This window comes from Prionailurus viverrinus, chromosome C1 (genome assembly GCF_022837055.1).
Source record: "Prionailurus viverrinus isolate Anna chromosome C1, UM_Priviv_1.0, whole genome shotgun sequence".
NCBI classification, from domain to species: domain Eukaryota; kingdom Metazoa; phylum Chordata; class Mammalia; order Carnivora; family Felidae; genus Prionailurus; species Prionailurus viverrinus.
In genome coordinates this window covers 70042050-70064274 of record NC_062568.1, presented here as the reverse complement: position 1 = coordinate 70064274, position 22225 = coordinate 70042050, and the positions used below count along the sequence as shown (strand labels likewise).

The 22225-nt window shown below is 41.7% G+C and overlaps 1 protein-coding gene across 2 annotated transcripts in view; it reads left to right on the top strand.

Annotated features, from left to right (window-relative positions):
• The first annotated feature begins 7845 nt into the window (after positions 1–7845).
• GALNT5 (polypeptide N-acetylgalactosaminyltransferase 5) overlaps positions 7846–22225 on the top strand; it is a 42059-nt gene continuing 27679 nt past the window's right edge. For both annotated transcript variants that reach the window (XM_047871720.1, XM_047871719.1), the window contains exon 1: positions 7846–9774. In XM_047871720.1, the coding sequence (XP_047727676.1) occupies positions 8324–9774 (1451 nt within the window). In that variant the 5' untranslated portion in view covers positions 7846–8323. The remainder of the gene's footprint in view (positions 9775–22225) is intronic.

Below are 22225 nucleotides of genomic sequence, written 5' to 3'. Positions count from 1 at the left end.
AGTCTGGGTCCGGAATCCCTCCCTATCCATAAGGTGAATTCATACACAATCATCACCAGCAGAAGCCTTCTCAGCCACCCCCCAATAAATCAGTGGCTTGTTTCACTTTCTTTAGTTTTAATATTAATATATTTGCTGCCTCTATTGAACCATGGAGCCTCAAAGTATGGTTCTTGGTTCACCTGTATCAGAATCATCCAATAATCTAATTAAAAATCTAGATTCCTAGATACTGACTTCAAAATCTCTGAGGATAAAACATGGCAATCTATAATTTAACAATCCCTCCCCATGAGCTTTTTGATATACAACAAAATTGGGAACAACTATACTAAACTATGAGCGTCAGTTTTTTTGTTTTCCCAAAGCCTAGTACATGATTGGTACTCAATAAATATTTGGTAACAATAATGTGATACACACACACGCACGCACACACACACACACACACACACACTTATATAATCAGCATATATATTTTGTATTTTCAATTCAAGTATAATTAACATATAATGTTATATTGGTTTCGTGTGTACAATGTAGAATATAATCATTAACAATTCTATACATTTCTCAGTACTCATAAAGATAAGTGTGCTCTTAATCCCTTTATCTTTCACCCATCCCCCACCCTCTCTGTTTTGGCAACCATCAGTTTGTTCTCTGTTTTTAAAAGTCTTTTTTGTTTCTCTTTTTTTTTCTTTGTTCATTTTGTTTCTTGAATTCCACATATGAAGGAAATGATATAGTATTTGTCTTCCTCTGACAGACCTATTTCATTTAGCATTATACTTCCTAGGTCCATCAATGTTTTGCAAATGGCAAGATTTCATTTTTTTATGGATGATTAATAGTCGTGTGTGTGTGTGTGTGTGTGTGTGTGTGTGTATCACATTATTGTTACCCATTCATCTACCAATGGACAGTTGGGCTGCTTCTATATTTCGGCTATTATAAATAATGCTGCTATAAACATAGGGGTGCATATATTGTAGAATTATTGGATCATAAGGTAATTCTATTGTTGATTTTTTTGAGGGATTCACATACTGTTTTCCACAGTGGCTGCAACAGTTTGAATGCTCACCAATAGTCCACAAAGGTTCTTTTTTCTTTACATTCTAGCCAACACGTATTATTTCTTGTGTGTTTTTATTTTAGCCATTCTCACAGGTGTAAAGTGATGTCTCATTGTGATTTTAATTTGCATTTCCCTGTTGATTAGTGATGTTGAGCATTTTTTTCATGTCTGTTAGCCATCTGTCTTCTTTAGAAAAATGTCTATTCAAGTCCTTTGCCCATTTTTTAACTTACTTGATTTCTTTTTGTTGTTAATCTCCATATATATTTCAAACCCAACATGCTTAAGTCTAAACTTCTCTTTTCTCTCAAACTATCCTTGTTCTCCCTGCCTTACCTGTCTGAGTTAGTGAAGCTCTTGTAAGAGTCACCCTGTAGTATTTTCTTTTTTTATCCCCAAATTCATAATTAACAATACCAACGGCTCTATTAGCTTCATATTTGAGTTACAAGTCTTGGGCTCATTGACGACTTGACTTTTAGGGCATTTTCATTTTCTTTTTTCTGATTATTAGTGCAATTTTTTTATCCACAGGAGATACTCCATTAATGTCTTCCATTTAAATTTATTAAATTTTTCCTAATCAAAATAAAATAATCCAGAATTAAAATTGGCCAGGGGCCTATAATAGAAGCACAAATGTTGACTTGGTTCTACTCTTCAATGATCAGTGAAAACTGAGGTCCAAGCACGGTATAATCTCTTTTGAGGAAGGTCTTGCTTTCTTTAAACACAGGCTTAACTGGTTGTGATTCACCACCATTAACATAGGAAACACTTTTCTTTTTTTTTATTATTATTTTTTTACATTTATTTATTTTTGAGAAACAGAGTGAGACGAAGTGTGAGCGGGGGAGGGGCGGAGAGAAAAGGAGACACAGAATCCGAAGCAGGCTCCAGGCTCTGAGCAAGCGGTCAGCACAGAGCCTGCTGTGGGGCTCGAACCCACCAACTGTGAGATCATGACCTGAGCCAAAGTCGGACGCTCAACCGATTGTACCACCCAGGCGCCCCAGACCCTTTTCAAGAACAAATGTCTAATGGAATATTACAACAGCTCTCCTTCTCTGGGCCTTAGACACTGAGGCCATTTCTTAACCAGCTTTCAAACATTCTAAAGAAGGAGACATATACCAATGCTTAAATGGCTGCCCGAATTTATAGTCAATTGTCTTCTTTGGAGGAACTGGTCCAAATGGAATGAGATTCTGATTTGTATTTTCAGTCTACCCATGGATTTTGCAATAACTCCAGCCTTAAATTATAATTCAATCTTCTCTCTTTTTTGTGTGTGGATTTTGTTCACAGGATGGTGATATCCTGTTAAACACAATTTCTCTTTATCTCCAAAAAAAAAAAAAAGAATTTTGAAGGAAAAAACATAACCATATTAAAACAAGAGAGCAAAATGATAAAATGATATGTAACATATACTTGGCATTCTTACTTGAATTTCCAAAATGAATAATAATTTCATCCCATATTGTCTTTAAGTAGAATCCATAAATTTATATCTAACTTCAAATTCAGTGATGCATCCATAGATTATCATTATTCTCTGTAAAATATATGTATAAATATATATTTTTAAAGCCGTTGTAATTAGAGGTAAGCAGTTGAGTAAAAATCATAAAAGAAAGTAGATGTTAAGTAATTGGAATTTACTTATATAGTCAAGAGCTATTCAAATACCCTGAGAAAGTAATTTTACTGCAAAGCCAGAGAACTAGAACTCGTGCTTCTCAGATTCTATATTTCCACTGGAGAAGTTTAAGGACAGAAATAAAAACATGTTTATTAATCTCTACTGATTAACAATGAATATGATTCAAAGATATTGGCCATGGAAGTAGAATAAAGGTTCAGGTCCCACACTATACACAGCGCTGTCCTGCTGAACAGTCCATGAACTCGTCTGGGAGAACCTAGTGGCAGGAACTCAGTAAATTTTCAAATTTGGTTGTTAATATAATTATTTTGACAGCAACCAAGTAAAGGACAACCCTCTTCCTACCGATATACCCATTTTACAGAAGAAAAAAATTATTATTATTATTATTTTTTACTACACAGGTGGAGTCAGAATGAAAATTAGAACAGTGCCTCCAAAAGCCTCCCAAGGACTACTTGATAAGTCAAGGTTTATAGACCGATATCCACTCCAACAAAGTGTGTGCAGATTCTTGAGAAATTTGATCAGTTAAAGCTACCATTTGGGATGACAGCTAGAAGTATCTTACATAGCCAACCCACCCATATGTGTTTTCTGCTGGTAATGTGGACATTAATACAGCTAAAACAAGAAACAAAAACAAACAAACAAAAAAACAGCACCTTTTACCTATTTGAAAGGTCATCTGTTGGATAGTGTGTGTATTCACTTCTATTAAGTGTAGAATTTCTTAATTTCTTTCTTTTCTTTTTTTTTTCAACGTTTATTTATTTTTGGGACAGAGAGAGACAGAGCATGAACGGGGGAGGGGCAGAGAGAGAGGGAGACACAGAATCGGAAACAGGCTCCAGGCTCTGAGCCATCAGCCCAGAGCCTGACGTGGGGCTCTGGGCTCCCGGACCGCAAGATTGTGACCTGGCTGAAGTCGGACGCTTAACCGACTGCGCCACCCAGGCGCCCCAATTTCTTTATTTTCTATTTCTTTGTATTTACACTTTTGTCATTCATATGAACATCACGTGTCCACACAAGAGAGGAAAAAGAGGAGAGATGTATAGCTGTCGGGGGTCACAGAAATTATTGCTAGGTTCCTGAAGATCCATAGTGTTGGGTTTGTAATGTAGTTTAAAACCAACTTCTGTCATCCTAACAGATTCTTAGATTCTTATAGACTCCCGGCGGGGGGGGGGGGGGGGGGGGAGAAGGGGGGATGGGGAAGAGGCTGAAAGAGGCCTGTAGAGGAGCTTTTTCATGTGTGACGTACCCAAAATCATGTCTATTAATAATCAAGTCAGTACTTTAGACCAAGTCTATCAATCCACTCCTTCTATTACAGGGGACTGGGTCAATGCTTCCTTCCTTTCTTATGTACTCTTCACATCTTATTCTGCATTTTATATCAGCTGGAACTCAAGACTAAGGCAGAGTTAATACAGAACTTTACCTTAAGTAGATAAGCCAACACTCTCCTTTAATTTTCTTAACAATTTTCTCTCCTGTTGCAAGTGCTTTATGTTTTGATTTGTATGGACAAACCAGAGACAGAGAGACAGAGGGAGAAAGAAATCATTGTTCTTTGATCAAATGAATATCGAAGACTCAGGATATTTTTCGAGCAGTGTTTTACAACTGTCAAGATGAAGTAAGGATGTAATAAGTGTTGACTTTTCTAACATGAGTTTGATTAATTCCAGATGCCGTTTGAGGTGGAGATGTTGTTGGACAAGACTTACATCTTGGATAGTAAAATATTTCAAAGAATCCTATTTTCATATTTAAAGCAATATTGTAACATAAACCACATATCCACGATATGAGAAATAACTTCTCACTTTATTTTGGAACTTGGATCCCAATTAGTTGCACTATGTTTTATGTTGAAGGTATTCTATTTCAGTGGAGTTTCAAAGCCATTAGGGGCAGAAACAATGTTACCAACTTCAAAGTTTTGGGTCTGTAGTGAGTTCTCCGTGAGCAATGGTTCACTGAACCCAAAATAAAGGAAATAAGAATAGCAAGGAAAAATAAAATACTCAACTATACTTCTTGTCCTATTGCCAAAATCATGTTAGTCATCAGGCTTCTTATCTGATTTTCAAGGAGAGGGCTCGTTCAGTCTCCCACATGCACCCGCCACTGCTATCACACAAAAGATCAGCAACCAGATTAGAGATAGTGACTATCATTCAATAGAAAAAGAATTTTAACTTTTTTTCTCTAATCTTTACATTCACCTGCAAGGCAAAACTCGTTTTCTTCTTCTTCTTTTTCTTTTAATGGAAGAGTAAACACACAAAATTAACTAACTTACAAGATTATACAGCGAGAGAAGCAGTGCTCTGGCATTTAGCCACATGGACTGTCGTGCCACACAGTCATTTATTCGAGATCCCAATCCTCCTTTTTCACTTCAAGTTCTTTGACCTCTCTAAGCTGTGTTTCTGTGATAAAAAAAAAAAAAGTGATAGTTCTTTCTTTATTAATGTTTTTAATGTTTATTCATTTTTGAAAGAGGAGAGACAGAGTGCAGTCAGGGGAGGAGCAGAGAGAGGGAGGCACAGAAACCAAAGCAGGCTCCAAGCTCTGAGCTATCAGCACAGAGCCCAATGCAAAGCTTGGACTCACGAACCATGAGATCATGACCTGAGCCTAAGCCGGATGCTTAACCAACTGAGCTACCCAGGAGCCCCAACAAAGTGATAGTTCTAACTGTATCTTCCCTACTGGGTTGTTTGGAAATTAAGTGAGATGCTCAATGGAAAGAGACTAGTAAAGTGTTTGGAACATATTGGGTACACATGCAGGCACTCATACACGCTCAAGCCAAAGCCTGTGTTTCCAATCATGCTTGTTCTCAGAAATTTATTTCCCATCAGGTATTATACGTCTCTTCACTTCTGTGATTCTGTTAATTTTTTTAACGTTTTTTTTAAATTATTATTTATTTTTGAGACAAAGAGAGACAAAGCATGAACGGGGGAGGGTCAGAGAGAGGGAGACACAGAATCCGAAACAGGCTCCAGGCTCTGAGCTGTCAGCACGGAGCCCGACATGGGGCTCGAACCCACAGACCGTGAGATCATGACCTGAGCCGAAGTCGGCCGCTCAACCGACTGAGCCACCCAGGCTCCCCTGTGATTCTGTTAATTTATCTGCCTTTTACCATCCAACTAATATTTATTTTCTCAGATCACATTATGAGCAGAAATAACTATATTGTCATTCATCTTTCAACGTTAAGGAAAATTTCTTCAAAAATTATCATGCAGCCCCAAACTAAGCGAGGTCCCCATAGAATCCAGTATATTATTCTCTCATATTATTTATTATGTACTATAGATGTGCCTACCTGTCCACGCCCACCAATAGAGTGTGAGATCCCAGACAAGCACTATGCCCTTTACTTAATATCCCTCAACACCCAACACAGGCCCTGAGTCATTAAACATAATAAATATTGGAAAGGTAGATGAATCACAGCAGGGAGGAAATGGCTGATGTACCAAGGCTGTCACCCATGTGGACATCCCAAATCTGAGTGAGCAGCTGCTGAATAAAAAGGAGAATTGGGGATTCAAGAAACATGTTACTGTAGCTGCACTTATCTAGTTCTCTGCTTTGGGACAAGGTGCTAATTTAAAGACCAAATGCTACAGCAATGTGTAAGTATGGAGAATTCAGAATTTGTCCTTCTTGGGGTCCCTGGATGACTCAGTGGGTTAAGTGTCCAACTCGATTTCAGATCAGGTCATGATTTCACAGTTCAGGAGATTGAGCCCTGTGTTGGGCTCTGTGTTGACAGCACAGAGTCTGCTTGGGATTCTCTCTCCCTCTCTTTCTGCCCCTCCCTCCCAGTCTCTCTCTCTCTCTCTCTGTCTCAATAAATAAAATTTTAAAACCTTAAAAAATAATAATTTGTCCTTCTTCCCTTTCCAAGTCTTTGGGAGCCTAAATTTATCTCAAAGCAAAGACTCTATACCCCTCCTGACACTAGAGTAGTAAGTGGTAACACCAGCCACTGATCACTCAAAGCTCGTGGGAGAACAGTGCTCCTGGGAAGTGCTTCTCAAACTTTATGGACAATGTTTATAGCAGGTGATGTTAAAACGCAGTTTTACTCTGTTTGGGAGGGAATTTCCCAAAAACTATGAGCAGCGTTCCAGAACCACAAAAATAAGAGGTATTTTATTCTAGACCAGCGTGCCTCAGCTTTGGCTGTACATTATAAAGACCTGGGAAGCTTCTTAAAAACACAAGTCCAGACCAGCTGCCACTGTTGTCGCCACCCCCATCAGTCCATCAAAATCTGGGGGGACATCTTTCGAATGATTCTTTAAAAAAATTTTTTTAACGTTTATTCATTTTTGAGAGAGAGAGAGAGAGACAGAGCATGAGCGGGGAAGGGGCGAAGAGACAGGGAGACACAGAATCCAAAGCAGGCTCCAGGCTCTGAGATGTCAGCACAGAGGCCAACGTGGGGCTCCAACCCACCAACCGTGAGATCATGACCTGAGCCGAAGTCGGGCGCTCAACCGAATGAGCCACCTGAGCGTCCCTTTAGAATGATTCTTACGCAAAACCCAGGGGGCGGTCCACCAGGGCTGTTCCAACTCCAATCCCACTGCTGGTCCAATCTGCAAAGTGCTCGATCCTGATCCGTGACAAGATGAGTACTGAAACCTAGAGTAAGTATGCGTTTAGCAGCTTCTACAGCAATGTGACAAGTCACCTTTATGTCTGGTGAACTTAATAATAAAAATCAATGGAGCCAATTTAAAGATCCGTTGACTTATAAAGAAACATTCTGAGACCCACTTGAGAAAAACTTCTGAATAATTAAACATCCACCTCTGCACACAGAGATTGTGGCACCTTCTTTAAACTGTTAACGTCTCAGAGCAGAACCACTAAGGTCAGTGATTATTTGCTGGGGCAACTCATTCAGAGACCTGGGGACAACAGGGTTAATGAGCAGGCATGGGGTAGGTGGGGTTACAAACCAGGAACACATGCCCTCCAAGTTTTCTTTCCCTTTAATTGCCCTGAAAACACACACACACACACACACACACACACACACACTCACCGAACACGGAAGGTGCGAGCTGAATGAAGTTTTCTGGGTAACGGCTTGAAATGTTTTCCTTATGAGAAGTGGTGTTGAGTTACAGCGTGCAGACGGGCGAGCTGGGAGGAGAGGAGTGGCCGTCCCAGCCCGGCCCCCACCTTTCCTCGGGCTTATAGGAAGGTGGATGTGGGCTCAGGGAGACAAGTGATATGTTGAATTGTCTGGTGGCTGCAGTCAACTGTTCCCAGGGTGACCTGAGGGCAGTGTTTAGCACAGTGTAGCCAGGGGCCAGCCAAGCAGGCAGCGATGCTCTGCTGTGAAATGCCACGCAGGCAGAGACTGACAAGCACTAGGAGCTGAGCTTTCCCCCTTGGACTGCTGTTTCCTGCTGTTTTCAGGGGAGGGGGCGCTTTCTGGCCACGCTGCTGCTACTTGAGCTCTCTCTCCACTCAAGGTAAGCAGGCTCAAAGGGAGGGAAGGCTGCAAGCGGAGCCTTTGCACCATGAACAAGATTCGAAAGTTTTTCCGAGGAAGTGGGCGAGTCCTGGCATTTATATTTGTCGCTTCTGTCATCTGGCTGCTCTTTGACATGGCAGCTCTCCGCCTGTCATTCAGCGAGATCAACACTCGGGTCCTCAAGGAAGACATCGTCAGGAGGGAGAGGATGGGATTCAGAGTTCAGCCAGACCAGATGAAGATCCTTTACAGTAGCATGAAAGAAATGAAGCCCCCACTGAGGGGACATGGGAAGGGCGTGTGGGGCAAAGAGAACTTTAGAAAAACTGAGAAGAGTATGGTCAAGGTTGAGGATGACTTGGACCAAACCCAGAGGGAAAGAAAAACGCCGAACGCCCTGGGAAGGGGCAAGGTTGCCCCTTTGTGGCATCCTGCGTATTTCCAGAGCCTTCCAGTGACTTTCACCAAGCAGAAGACAGAGAAGCAGGACCTCGAGCCTGAAGCCTACTCTCGCCACATGGCAAAGCAAGGGGGCACTCGGGGGGCTCAGAAAACCCCATTCACAGCAGCAAGAGAAACTCAATTGGCAGAAACATCCGTCCAGGCAAGACCTGTCAGTATAAACCAGGAGACCCTGAAGAGTCATAGTCTCAGCAGTGACACATCAAAACAAGCAGCCGAGAGAAACCCAAATGTGACCATCGGGCCTAATACTGACAGATCAAAGCGGCAATCACAGGCGGTAGCAAATGAGAGGGCACACCCTGCCGGCCCACTCGTGCCAAAACCCAGGGAAGCCATAGCCTTAAATAAAACTGAGACTCAGAGCAAAGAACTAGACTCAAATAAACACAAAGCCAACAAGAACCTTCCCTTTTCCAAGTTGGTTGCCAATTCAAATCGCTCAAAGAAGCAATATATTAATGAAACACAGTTGGGGGGCTTGCCAAAGGACGATCGAGCCAAAGTGGCTGGTGGGAAGAAATTCAATTTCTCTGAAAGCCACGTTGTGATTATAACCAAGGAGGAGGAGCTAAAGACAGACTCCAAAGAGGCCCCCAATCCTAAAAACAAAACTGCACTCCCTCTTGTATTGGGTGAAAGCCAAGGGAAACACATTTCCAGGAATAGAAGTGAGGCATCTCTCTCTCCACTTGCTCTACAGAGAGCGACAGTATCTCAAACCCATCAAGCCTTAGCTGAGGGGCCAGAGCGAGCAAGAATCAACTTGACTGCCAAGGCCCAACCTGCAGAAGTCAACCAAAACCATATAAAAGCTTTTTTACCTGAAGAACATGGAATGCACCATGTGTTAAGAATTGACCTGACACTTTCTCCAAGGGACCCGAAAGCTCCAGGCCAATTTGGACGTCCTGTAGTTGTCCCCCGGGGCAAAGAGAAGGAGGCAGAAAGAAGATGGAAGGAAGGAAACTTCAATGTCTACCTCAGTGATTTGATTCCAGTGGACAGAGCCATCGAAGACACAAGACCTGCTGGGTAAGATCCGTTTCTCTTCTCTTTCCTCGACCCAAAGTATTTTGGCTCTTATGTAGAGAATATATATTTCTAGACAATTTTGCATGAGTCTCGGTCACCTAGAGAATTAAAGCAACATGAATCATTAGACACAGTCCAAATAGTCTACCATCCACAGAGAGAATAATCCTGATATACCACACCCACGGTGTCCTCTCTCTACACTTAACTTCTCTGAGACTTTGGCTCCCACCTCTATTAGCTCATGTTCCATTCCTTCCTGCTACTGAAAACTATTAAACTTATTAGATGAACTTAATTCCTAATAAGGTATACATGAATGATAGAGCTTAAAATGCAATTCCATTAAAATAGTGACAACGAAGTGAATTCCCAATTTCAGAACTTATACATGATTAGCGGGTTTGTCAGGAATGTATTTGGGAAATGAGCATAGAGAAGGTGCCTTCCAGGCCTCCCTGGAATTATATCTTAACCAGGAGAATTCTGCCTAACCGTGACTAATGATCACCAGAATAGCAAGTGAAGAAATGACTTTACTCCCTAAAACTTAATATCCTTTGTAGGTGGGATGATAGACATTTTGGGAGTTCATTTCTACAGGAAAAATAATGTCGAAAAAGTCAATCGGTCAATAACTTACGACACCTGCAGGGTGTACGAGTGCCTATTCCCAACCACTTAAATGTTTAGAATTTCACCATTTACAAAGAGCCTGCATACCCATCATGTGAACTCCATAAGAGACCTAGAAAGGAGCCGGCAGTTGTTATGGGTTCAAGGTAATAGAGGACACTCAGAAATCATATCACTTCCCCAGGATAGCACAACTCTGAAGCTTCCCGATGAGGCTTTGCCAACCAATTCTTCAATGAACTAAATTCCTCTAACTACATCAACGGGAGGTGGATCAAATCACAAAATATCTCCTCTGATTCAAACGCATTTTGGTTCCTGGTCCCTTTTGGCCCATTCATAAGTGAAAGTACGTTGTAGGCGTATGTTCGCTCTCCATCAATACCGTAATACAGTTAACTGATAATACAGATCCATGAATGCCTGGATATGCAATCCCTGAGCCACACAATGTTTGCCTAAAGGTCGGAATTAGGGAACGTCAAGACTCAGACTTAGCACCAGTGGTATGTAAACAGTGGCCTTGTTTATCCTCGGTGGAAAACTCTTGTTTATGACCAAGATAGTCAGCGTTCCTAGGAGGAAGGCAGACAGAGATGTGCCTGTCATGTTAGTAAGAGGAGCCTCTTCAGTTAAGGGAAGCCCTTGTCAGCTCTCTGAGCAACTGACAAGTAGCTTTCAGCCAAGCACCAACGCCTGCTGAGACCAAGCACTGTGCCCTCCACGTCCCTCACCCTGGGGGGCTCACAACCTGGAGGAGAACACAAACATGCCCAAACTAAACATGGTAAAAGTGAAGCCCTGGGAAGTTATATTGTCCGTGGGCAGAGAGCAGTAAATTTAAACAAGTTATTAAAATCCGTTCCCGAAATTATGCTGTGCTCTTTATCGCTTATCTCTTGCCGATTACCGCCCTCCCACTCCCCCCCCCCGCCCAAAAGGATCCTAAAAATTATGTTGGACCAGCTCTGATCTGAAATCCTGGATATCACATATCACACATTTGTTTTATGTATGCACACATAAATTTGCCAGCTTTGAACACGAAATGCCAGAGAGCGAAGCAGTAGGCAAAGCGGCTTCAGTTTTACCTCCCTACCGTGGTCTGGCAGACTGCTATGGAGCGTGGGGAAGAGTCAGGCAGCGCCCAGGAGCACGGACCCCAGTTCCCAACCAGAGAAAGGGCAATCGTGTGAGGGCCAACAGCAAGTAATAATGATGTTATCAGCCATGCGATTTATTGAGGGCTCAGTGGTGCCTGCCCAGCACCTCGTAGCTTCTGAAAACTGGTCTGTGGAAGATGAAGTTCTTGGAAACGTCACAGTCAGGCTCTGTCTTCTGAAGGAGGCTGTCCCAGCTGAGGAGGAACTGACACGTAGGCTTGACAGGATGAGTCAGGCAGCATGTGGCCAGGCCCCCTCCCTCTTGTCACACAACCCACCTTGGCTAAACATAGGCGCTCTCGGCCAGCTGCCTCCCTCGTGCTCTATGCCAGCAGGGTGGAGGGGACGGTGTAGCCACAGGGGACCCTAGGTATAGGGCCCACCGGACTATTTACAGCCCTTGTGTGCCGCTCTTCCTTGAAAGAGGATACGTTATTTTGCTTTTCTTTTACCCAAACACCCTGCCTACAAATATGTGCAAATTATATATTCATATGGATAAAGTTGGAAGAAAATACAAATGAAAACCATTTGACTCGTCAGGTTGCCGTGATCTGTGGCCTTCTGACTTCGAATTTATTTATTTTCAGCCTTGCTCAAAAAGTTTGTGAAATGGTTTACAAGAATGCACACAAGAAGTTTTGGAGCTAATGCATTTTAAAGTCAGTGTGAGGGGGAAATTGTTATAGAATATAGCAAGAAAATATGTGTGTGTGTATGAGAAAGACAGAGACAGACACAGAGAGAGATCTGTTAAAAACACAGGTGGACAGGAGGGCTTGCCTTAAAAGTAGCTACAGTAGCCCCCCACTGAAACCCTTCAATGTTAAGAATTCTGGGGGATATCTCCCCGCTGTTCTTGATATTTCCAAAAATCCACTGCTATGGAATGATTAACACAATAACTGGCATATCATAACTGCCTACTGAATGCACACTGAACCAAGAGAAAAGGGTAAAGACCATAGATTTGCTAGTATGTTCATTTGGATTCAATTCCCCTGAGTAAAGATATTAACCAGTTACCAGCTAATAACTTCTTCAGGATGATTTAACTGGTATGCTAGGAGGGACGACGTTGGCCCTGACAAAGACAGGAGACAGGCAGGATGCCCAGGACGCTTTCACCTGCTCTAGTTCCAAAATCAAACTCTCTTCTCCAAAATTGCCCTGCCCTCCTTTTCTCCTGAGTCCCAGAGAACCATTTCTAAGCTGTTGAGATGCAGTCGTGGCCTTTTCCAAAAGCACAAGGGCTCCTGTCTGTCATCAGCATTATTCTCACTCTCCTTTTCAGTGCCACCCAAGTCTCTGCCCCTTGCAGTGTGGCTATAGCTTTCTGCATGTGACATTCTCTCTTCTGTGAGCCCTTAGCATTAAGAAAGTATCTCATTACCCTTGCCTGCCTCTGATGCTCATACCATCTACTGATGTTCCTTTTCACTGGCGCCTTCTCCCAGACCCCCACCTTGCGGACCCTAGTCTGACATCACTTTTCTCCTGCACACCTTAGTCTGACATCGCTCAAAATCCAACTGTAGTTTATCTCCTAGACCATAAATCGACTCCGACCTCTAAATTCCAATGGCCTTTAATGTGCTCACATTTACCGAACCACTCCTTGTTGTGTGCTCTTTCTTCACTGGAGCCTCGAGAATCCGTTTTGTCTTCTCACTGAAAGTGTAAGCTTCTGAAGGAAACTCTGTCTCTTCCTTCATTTTCTACCCCCTTAGCATCGAGCAACATGGTTTTAAAAGGTATGTTTCTCAGAAACGATTTTTGAAAATTGGTCCTATCTTAAAACCGTACGTGAGAGGTAGCTATTCAACTACGGCATGCAAGACGTCTTTTTATAAATTAACAATGACGACCTAATTTTTCATTTTGAATATATAGACTATGTTAGTGTCTGGTTTAAGGTAAATACATCCTGTTCTAACACTATGATCTATTCGTTGATCTATTTTATCTATTCATTATTCTTTAGTTCATAGTTTCGTTGTTTGGTTTCTCATTTCAGTGTTTTGACTTTCAAGGGAGGAAAAAAAATCTCCTTATTTATTGACAATGATGCTTTATGTCAGTAAGTAAAGTACAATTTCATTTTTTGCCTAGAAGTTTTGCCTGTAAAATACTCTTCAAATAAAAAATTGTTGATAGTCATTTTAAAGTTCCACATGTAACTTTTTTTTCTTTATAAAAAGCTAATCCTTACGGTTCTTGCTCTTAGTCACTGAAGTTCGTTTCAGTCAGCAACAATCAATACACACAGATTTTGCTAAAACGTGGCTCTGTCCATGGAAAGTGTAGGGCCATGCTACAGAGAGAAGTCTGTCTTCTGGCCTGCAGCTATATAGTTAGGATGAAAGTCCAGAAATGAACTTATTTTCAGAGTGCACTTCCGGAATCTGTTTTAGAGGAAAATGACTCAAGAAGGTTTTTGCTGCCAGCATTTGGTTTTTAAAGTACAATAAGAATTACAGCATGCTGTTCTACGACTGCTGCGTCGTCATGAGGTTACTCGATTGCTTAATTTAATGCTTTGCTTTTCCTACAGAACTCTGGCAAGCCCCTCTATAAAGCAATTAAAACCAGTCTTTACTCTCTTAGCCCAGTCCTGGGATTGTCAACCAATAATTTGATTCCTTCCTACACAGCTACGGAGAGTTTTCTTTTGGCTCATACGAAAAGCAAACGATAGCACCGGGCATTTGCCACAAACCAGTCTAAATTACTGAGGGGAAAGAAAAACCTTTCTAGAACCCTAATTTCCACCCCTTCCTCCCCTCTCAATCCTACTGAGGTCAAAAACCATAACTAATAAATTACTGGAGGAAGAGGAACGATCGGGAGGGAAAAAAAATAAAAAACTGACCACATATCTTTCCAAGGATTGGGCTCCTACAAGTTCATCAGGCTGGGAAAAAAAGAGAAACTTTAAAGTTAAATAAAGCTCAAATGCTTTATTTTTTCATGGGATAGATATTTTAATTGATGAAATGAGACCCCTCTTGTGACTAACAGTGATCAGGGAATATTATCTAGAATTGACTGGTGATGCTGTAGGATCTCCCTGGAAAATGAAACAGGAGTGGGAAAGAAAAATCTGACAAGGTGACTTAAAAGGTTATTTCTGGTGCTTTGGAGTGTGTGTGTGTGTGTGCGCGCACGTATGCTCATTTGTATGCATTTGCGTGTTTGTATGTGCTATTTCATGAGGAGAGCAGGAAATAAAAAGCAAAAATTGCTTAAAAGGTACAGACTAGACCATAGCATGACAAAGGTTAAATGGGGCCAAAGGATGACACAGAACATTTCCATACTCTCCTTTATCACACCCTCCCCATCACGCAAGAGTAATAAGGAGAAAGATGATCAGAGGACCTAAAACACATTTCTGCTACTAGCTCAGAGAGAAGGAAACAGCTAAACCATGCCTCATTAATGTAAAACTGAGAAAACTGTTGCAGCAGATCGGGGACTTTTTCTCCCAAACACTGCCAGAGACTTAGAAATATTTCTGGGAGAGAATAATTAGTAAATGCAGGGATCCGAAACTATTTACACGTCTCTTTTACACATCTAATCCATGTGCCTAATATAACCTAATTTTATCAAACTCTTGCCGCTCTTGTCTCGGAAAATAAGTGCCTGTTGGGCTGTTCTGGGAGATCCATTCAGAGCAGAGCCTCTCAAGAATGAAACGTTGTTCACTCGAGGGTCAGAAAGTTGGGGGAAAATAACAGTGTTTAGAAGCTCTATTTTGTTGTTTGCTCTCAAAGTGAAAGAGGCTTTGCAGAGTCCCCTCTATGTTTAAAAAAAATCTCTGTTATTCCAAATGAAAGTATCTTCCAAATGGCCTCCACTTCTAAAATGTTATGTGTGGACACATGTGAGAAGGAGCAGTATTTACGAGGGCCTTTTTGACTTGCCTCCTCTTATCTGATCCTTAAGACCATTCTCCAAGGCAGGTGCTATCATCGTCCCAGCTCTGCCGATGGAGAAACAGGACCTAGAAGAGGCACCTGAGATCTGAGACGGCGGCAGATAATTCCCCGGGGGCAGTGCCTTTCCTTTATGTTCTGGGCAGTGATGTGCGTGCATGCGTGTGTGTGTGTGTGTGTGTGTGTGTGTGTGTAGATTTTCTAAATGTGTGTGTGTGCATGCTTTTATTCTAACCAATCCTCACAGCAGCGCTATGAAAGATATCCTCCCTCTCGTATGATTTACAGATGAGAAAAATGAGGCTGAGGCTCTAAAGGAACAAATGATATATCTCCTGTCCCTGCAAGCCTACAGCCGAGCTGAGATTCAAAAGAAAATTTCCTGACAGCTAATTCTAGTGGTCTTTCCATAAAGATACAGCTCCTCCTTCTTTTGCTTCCTTATAATCCTATAACTTTGACAGAAATAAAGACATCTCTATTTCTCTTCCTTACCCGTGGGTCAGAGGTGTAGGAAGGGAATTAGTTTTGCGTGTCAGGTACCTCTTCAGAGAAAAAACTTGTAGGAAATTATTTTCTGCACAGCACTAAGCAAAGGTGAGTCCAACACTGCCAACAACCTCAGCAGTGAACATCCCTAGGCTCCCGCTATGTGATCTGACATCTGAACATGGCCCCTGCCTCCAAGGTGCATACAGCAAAACGTTATGTGGGAGCACTGGGTACTCCTGGAGTAAGGAAGAGAGAGGCCAAACCCGGCCTGAGAGAGGACAGAGGTGTTTGAAATGCGACCTGAAGGGGTAGGAAGATGGAGAAGTGGGGGAAAGATATTTTTAAAAAATGATCCATTAAGAAACTGAGGGAAATCTGACATGGGGTGGGAGAGGGCCGTGGAAATGAGGCCACAGAAGATCAGCCAAGTCCAGATCACTCAGGATCTTGTTAAGGTTCTTCTAAGGGCCAGCAAGAAAAGGTGGGAGAGGTTAAAGCCATAGTAATAGGAATTTAATTTCCCTTTTCTCAAGGGTCTCATGACCCAGAAGGAATCACTTATGGGTGAATGAGGCTAACGCGGTATAGAGAATCACAGAACGTGAGTACTGGATGAAGCTTCGAAGTCCATCTAATCCAGTCCCTTATATGACAGAGAAGTCTGAGAAGGGAAGTGACTTGCTCAAGGTCACACACCGTAGGAGAGACAGAGCTACCTACCCCCAAGGTGCCCTGACCTCCACCCAGAACTATTTCTGCCACATTACCCCACCCCCGCTCTTCGCCCTTTCATCCCAGTCTCACTCTGACAGCTGCCTGCTCAAAATAGACTATTGTTAAAGTGGTGCATGTGGATCCTGAGTCCAGTGGCTTTGATGGATATACGGTTACTTCAGGAGCCACAGCCTCAGCTGGCGAAAGCCTTTGGAGTAGAGGTGGTGAGCGTGACTGAAATCTTATAAATTAGTTGAGCAATTCTGACCGAATGCCAAGGCAGTCTACCCTAGAAAGAACAAAACATATAAAAGTAAACTTTTTATGTAACTATGCCCTGTGGTCAGGGAGAGGAAAAGAAGCCCCAGTACAGCTAAGTTCTCACAGAAAAGAATAGAATACTGGACAGAGCTCCTCAGCTGAATGCCCGATTCTCCTTCTGATCCTCCCGAAGATAGCAGAGCTTGGGGAGTGAAGGCCCCTGAAGGCTCACCTCCAGGCACTAGTTGAATTGCAAATCAAAGTTGAGAAACATTCTCCTCGACCTTCTGTTCAAACCTGAGAAGACTGAGACTTGACCCACATAGTGCATTTTGATGGTTTTGGAATAAAATGAAAAATTCATAAAAATGAGAGAATGTTATCGTTCCCCCAATCTTATGATTTGAAACCTTCTTTATTGGAGAGACGACATTCAAATCAGGTGAGTGGCTGAGCATTCAGCCTCACAAGCCAAGAAGGCAAAACGCATCACTGTTCTGAGTCTCTTGATAAAGGATGAGCCCTTGATAGAGCTGAATTAAAGGTTGGCCTGAGAAAAGGTCAATATACCCAGTCAAAATGGGTGTGTTTGCATTGTAGGTAATCACAGGTCCTCACGCGGGTTTTGACTATGGAACTTACACGGTATTTTTATATCCATTATCACATCAAATCTTCTCAGACATTCTATGATGCAGGCACTGTGATCTTCGCCCTAAAAGTGAAGAAACTGAGGGTCCGTACAGTTACGCGACTTACTGATGGTCACGCAGTCAATAAGTGTCAGAAAGGAATCAAAACTCGGTCCCTCGTCATCTTTCCCAAGTCTAGACAAAGTCCAGAAAGCTGTCCCACGACAGTACTCCCCATTTGTACTAAGTACTTAGATTGGCTGCCGTAATGTGAGTCTAGGCTTCCCCCAAACAATACAGATTGGGTTCATTTTTAGGTGCAGCATGAAATCTGTGGACTCTAAACACCTAATCTGTGTAACGGATGAGCATACGGAAGAAAGATGTGACTCCCTAACCTCAAAAAACATTACCAACCCAGAAATATCTTGCATTTAAATAAGACTTGACTTGGGCTTCAGCCCCTCCCTTCAATACAGCAGAAAGGTTTCCAACAGGCACATTGGAAGAAAGGAAATTTGTTTTAGTTGGGTCAGTTTTGAAACAGTTTTGACAGACTGCAGAAACTAGATGACTGTACATAAGAAAGGGAGCGAGAGTTAACATGGAAAGTCTTACTGGCCTGCTGTTTTTTCTGGACACCTGGAAACACGTTTAACCTGCTGAGTTGTGCAGGAAACCAGGTACCTATAAATGCTAGAGTGCCCTGATATCCCAGCCACCTGAAGCAAGGCACGCTCTGCAACTTTGTACTTCAAACCTCTTTCACCTCCTTCTGTGCCCCTTTTCCCCATCCTTTCATGCTCCCCCTTTTTCCGGGCACCAGTATGGCCTGTGCAATATTACCTTCTTTGAATGGATTCCGTCCATGCATCTGGAATATGTATCTGTCAATAATTGGCACAGGTCCTACTTATTTCTTAGGAAACTGGCATCTAGTAGAATCCTTCAGGACTCACCCGTGTGGATGCCTAATGGTGAAACTAAGGAACCATGATAGGATAGGGTAAATGGAAGCTCAGATATTTGGCCAGTGGAGGCGCTTTCCCCAAATCTCCCAAATCTCTGAGAGCTGTTTCTACCTTCAGTTTCAAACTGTCTAGCATTATGACACGTCTTAGAACTTCCTTCTAAAAGAGACATAAAAAAATCTACTGATTTATTATCCAAGAAGATTCATCTGTTAGCCCGCTTGTTTACCTCCCCAATGTATTTTCATTTGTAGCTAGATTTTCTAATTTTAACAATGAAGAAACTCTGAGGACTTCCCAGTGGAGGCTTATTGGTTCAGATGGCTCAGGCAGAACTTGGGCAGCTGACCCTTCCTTTTGAGAATTTTTTTTTTCTCTCAGCACCAAATGTTATAAGGAACGTTTAAGTGTGAAATGCATTTTACATCCACTTGCATTATAAAATTAGAAATGAGGAAGTCACAGGAAGTCACCGACGTCTTCCGTAGGCTTCCTTTTGCTCAGGCTATTACACTCCTCTTAGCTTTACTTCCTCTCTCCCAGCCTAGAGCCCACAATGGCACATTTATCTATTTTATACCAGTATCCTCAAAATCCGCTGCCACTTTTCTACCTCATTTTCTCTGATGACCTCTGGATTTGGATTAGTTCAGCAATTTGCTTTTATCTTCTCCTACCCCGGGGGCTGACCGACCCTGGTGGAGCAAATCGCACCGGGTATTTTCACTAGAGGTTTGAAATCTCCCAATTCAGGAGTGTACTCAACGCTCCTCAAAAATCCTTTTAGGTGTAGTTAGCCAGTACGCCTTCCCTTTATTCATAGTGTCTCAATATTCTCTCTTCTTCTCAACACCCTACCCTATTACATTAACAAATAACGCTTTCTCCAACATGAGCTACAAATTCTTTCAACTTCTCATCCCATGTGCATAAACTCATCTATATACATTACCACGTTTTTTCTTCCTATCTCAGAGAAAAATACCTCTTCTTCCACCATTAATCTTTTGATTTAAGCTCCATGCCATCTCCGTTTTTTTCCATCAATCCATTTAATGTATATTTATCAAATATTAATTACGTGCAACTGTGCTACAAGCTTGTGGCGTTGTAGTAAGCAGGAAATTCTAGATGCAGAAGATATGAAATAAAATCAATAAATTAATGTTGTGGCCTCCAAACCTGTGAAACCACATGTTTCTGTTGTTTTAAGCCAGAAGGTTCATCATGGGCAGTCACAGGAAACTAAGATAGAGTTCGGAATCAAAACGTGGGTTGCTGCCATAATAAATACCTAAAACTGTGAAAGTGTCATCCATTTACCTTGAAGAAAATTGCTGGCAGAAACAGACGTTAGCGACGTTGCAGGTGAGGGCTTAGAAGGAAGTGAGGAGCACAGAAAAGAAAGTTTCTGTCCTCTTTAAGAATACATACATTTGGGGCGCCTGGGTGGCTCAGTTGGTTGCAAGTCCAACTTCGGCTCAGGTCATGATCTCGCGGTTCATGGGTTCGAGCCCCACGTCAGGCTCTGTGCTGACAGCTCAGAGCCTGGAGCCTGCTTTGAATTCTGTGTCTCCCTCTCTCTCTGCTCCTCCCCTGTTCACGCTCTGTCTCTCTGTCTCTCTCAAAAATAAATAAACATTTAAAAAATGCTTTAAGAATACGTATATTGTCTTGAACAGAATGTTGGTAAAAAGATGACCTTTCTAAGTGCCTTTTGTGAGGGTTCAGAAGGAAATGCAGAACACATTAGTGTGAACTGGAGGGAAGATGATCTTTGCAAGATAGTGGCAGAAACCTTGGCTAAATTGTGTCCTACAGCTGTGTGGAAAGAAGAATGTGTAAGTCATGAACTTGGATATTTAGCTGAGGAAAATTCCAAGCCAAGCGTTGAAGGTGTGGCCTGGTGTTTCTGTTCATAGTAAAATGTGAGAAGAAAGATAAATTGAGGAAGAAACTGAGAAGTAGATTTTTTTTTCTTGTAATTTGTTACAGCAGCCACAGGAAACTAATATAGCCCTTAGTGAAGTCAAGAATATCTCATATTATCCAGAAATGTCAATCTGTGGATCTTTAGTGTACGATAAGATTAGTTTAGGCTGCCTGTTAGTTAATGTTAACATTAAATACCTGATCACTAGATCGCGATCCCTGATCAAAACGTGTTTGTTTGTTTTATTTTATGTCACTTGAACATTCAGGTCATGCTCCTATCAGCACTCATTTGATTTTTTTTTAAAGATTATCCACCAAAAATAAGTAAAATAAATCCACTTTCTCTTAGAACTCAAGTTCCCAAACTGGCCTATTAACAACTCGTGAGTTGTCCTTTTGTTTGTAGATTTTTATTTATACTGATTGTTTTTTAAGACATATATTCTCAGGGCCTACTGCTGAATTGATTTTGGGGATATGGAGATTGGATATTTATGTTTTCATGAGGCTCTTGTAGGTCACTATAATAACCATCCACTTTAGGGAACCATTGGAATTACAGACCAAAGCTGGATTTGCCTACCTTTTCTTAAGTATCTGCTGCGTGTCAGATATATACTAGGTGAGTTTTATATAATATTTGCATTGAATCCTACAATGAGTGGATTCTTAATCTCTGCTTGGAGGTTCTTAATCTCTGGCAAACTGAGGTTTGAAGAAGTTGTACAATTTATCTAAGCCAGTAATTAGGGGAACTGATATTTGACCACTTATCTATCTGCTGCCAAAACCCATGCTCTTAGTACAGAAAAATCAGCATAACGCAGTGAAATGAAGACCATTCGTTCGCATTTCCTTATATATCTTTTCCAGGTGAATCATGCTGAGTAAGTAATCTAACTTCTCAAGTGTCAGTTTGCTGTATTTAGAGAAGAGGTTAATAATATGGATCACAACCAGTTGTTACAATTATCTGCATAATAGTACTTTATTAAGTATGATGGGTAAATGGTGGATGCATGCAAATATGGTTTTACTATGGTTTTTACTCTTATCTATTTCTTCTTTACAGACTAAGCAAAGTGTAGTTATATTATCTGGCAGAAGTGTCTACTCCCACAAAATGATACATAGACTGCCAGCTTCTTTTATTCTCGAGAACTGAAGGCTTCCTGAATGGCTATTTCTAGAGCCAGACTGCAGCAGAGTTTGAATCCCAACTGTGTCATTCACTAACAGTCCAATCATGAACTAGCCTCGCCATGATTTCAATTATTCGCCCGTAAAAGGGGGAAGAGATCCTGTTGGTTTAAATTGAAATGATACAGCGTGCCCATAATATTTATTTAGGATCATCATAATTTAATTATGACATTACTAACAGTAGCCATGTTAGAAGGATGGTGAATATTCTTTGTGAGGTTCTGCTGGGCACCCTCCTGAGAAGTGTAGCACAGGCAGGGGATGGAAGAAACCAGCAGTGAGGCAGTAGGCACTGCAGGACAAGGTAAAAAACCAAGACTAATTACAACCTACCTGAATACCAACTCCCACTGGAGCCTTATCCTCCTTTCTATGCCAGCAAAATTATTTCAACTGTGGTTACTCTGTAGCACAGAGAGTCTCAGTAAGTAACCCCTAAGTAGATAGGGAAGATGAAGAGTTTAATTATATATCTCCATACATGCATTCACGTGCAGAGTGAG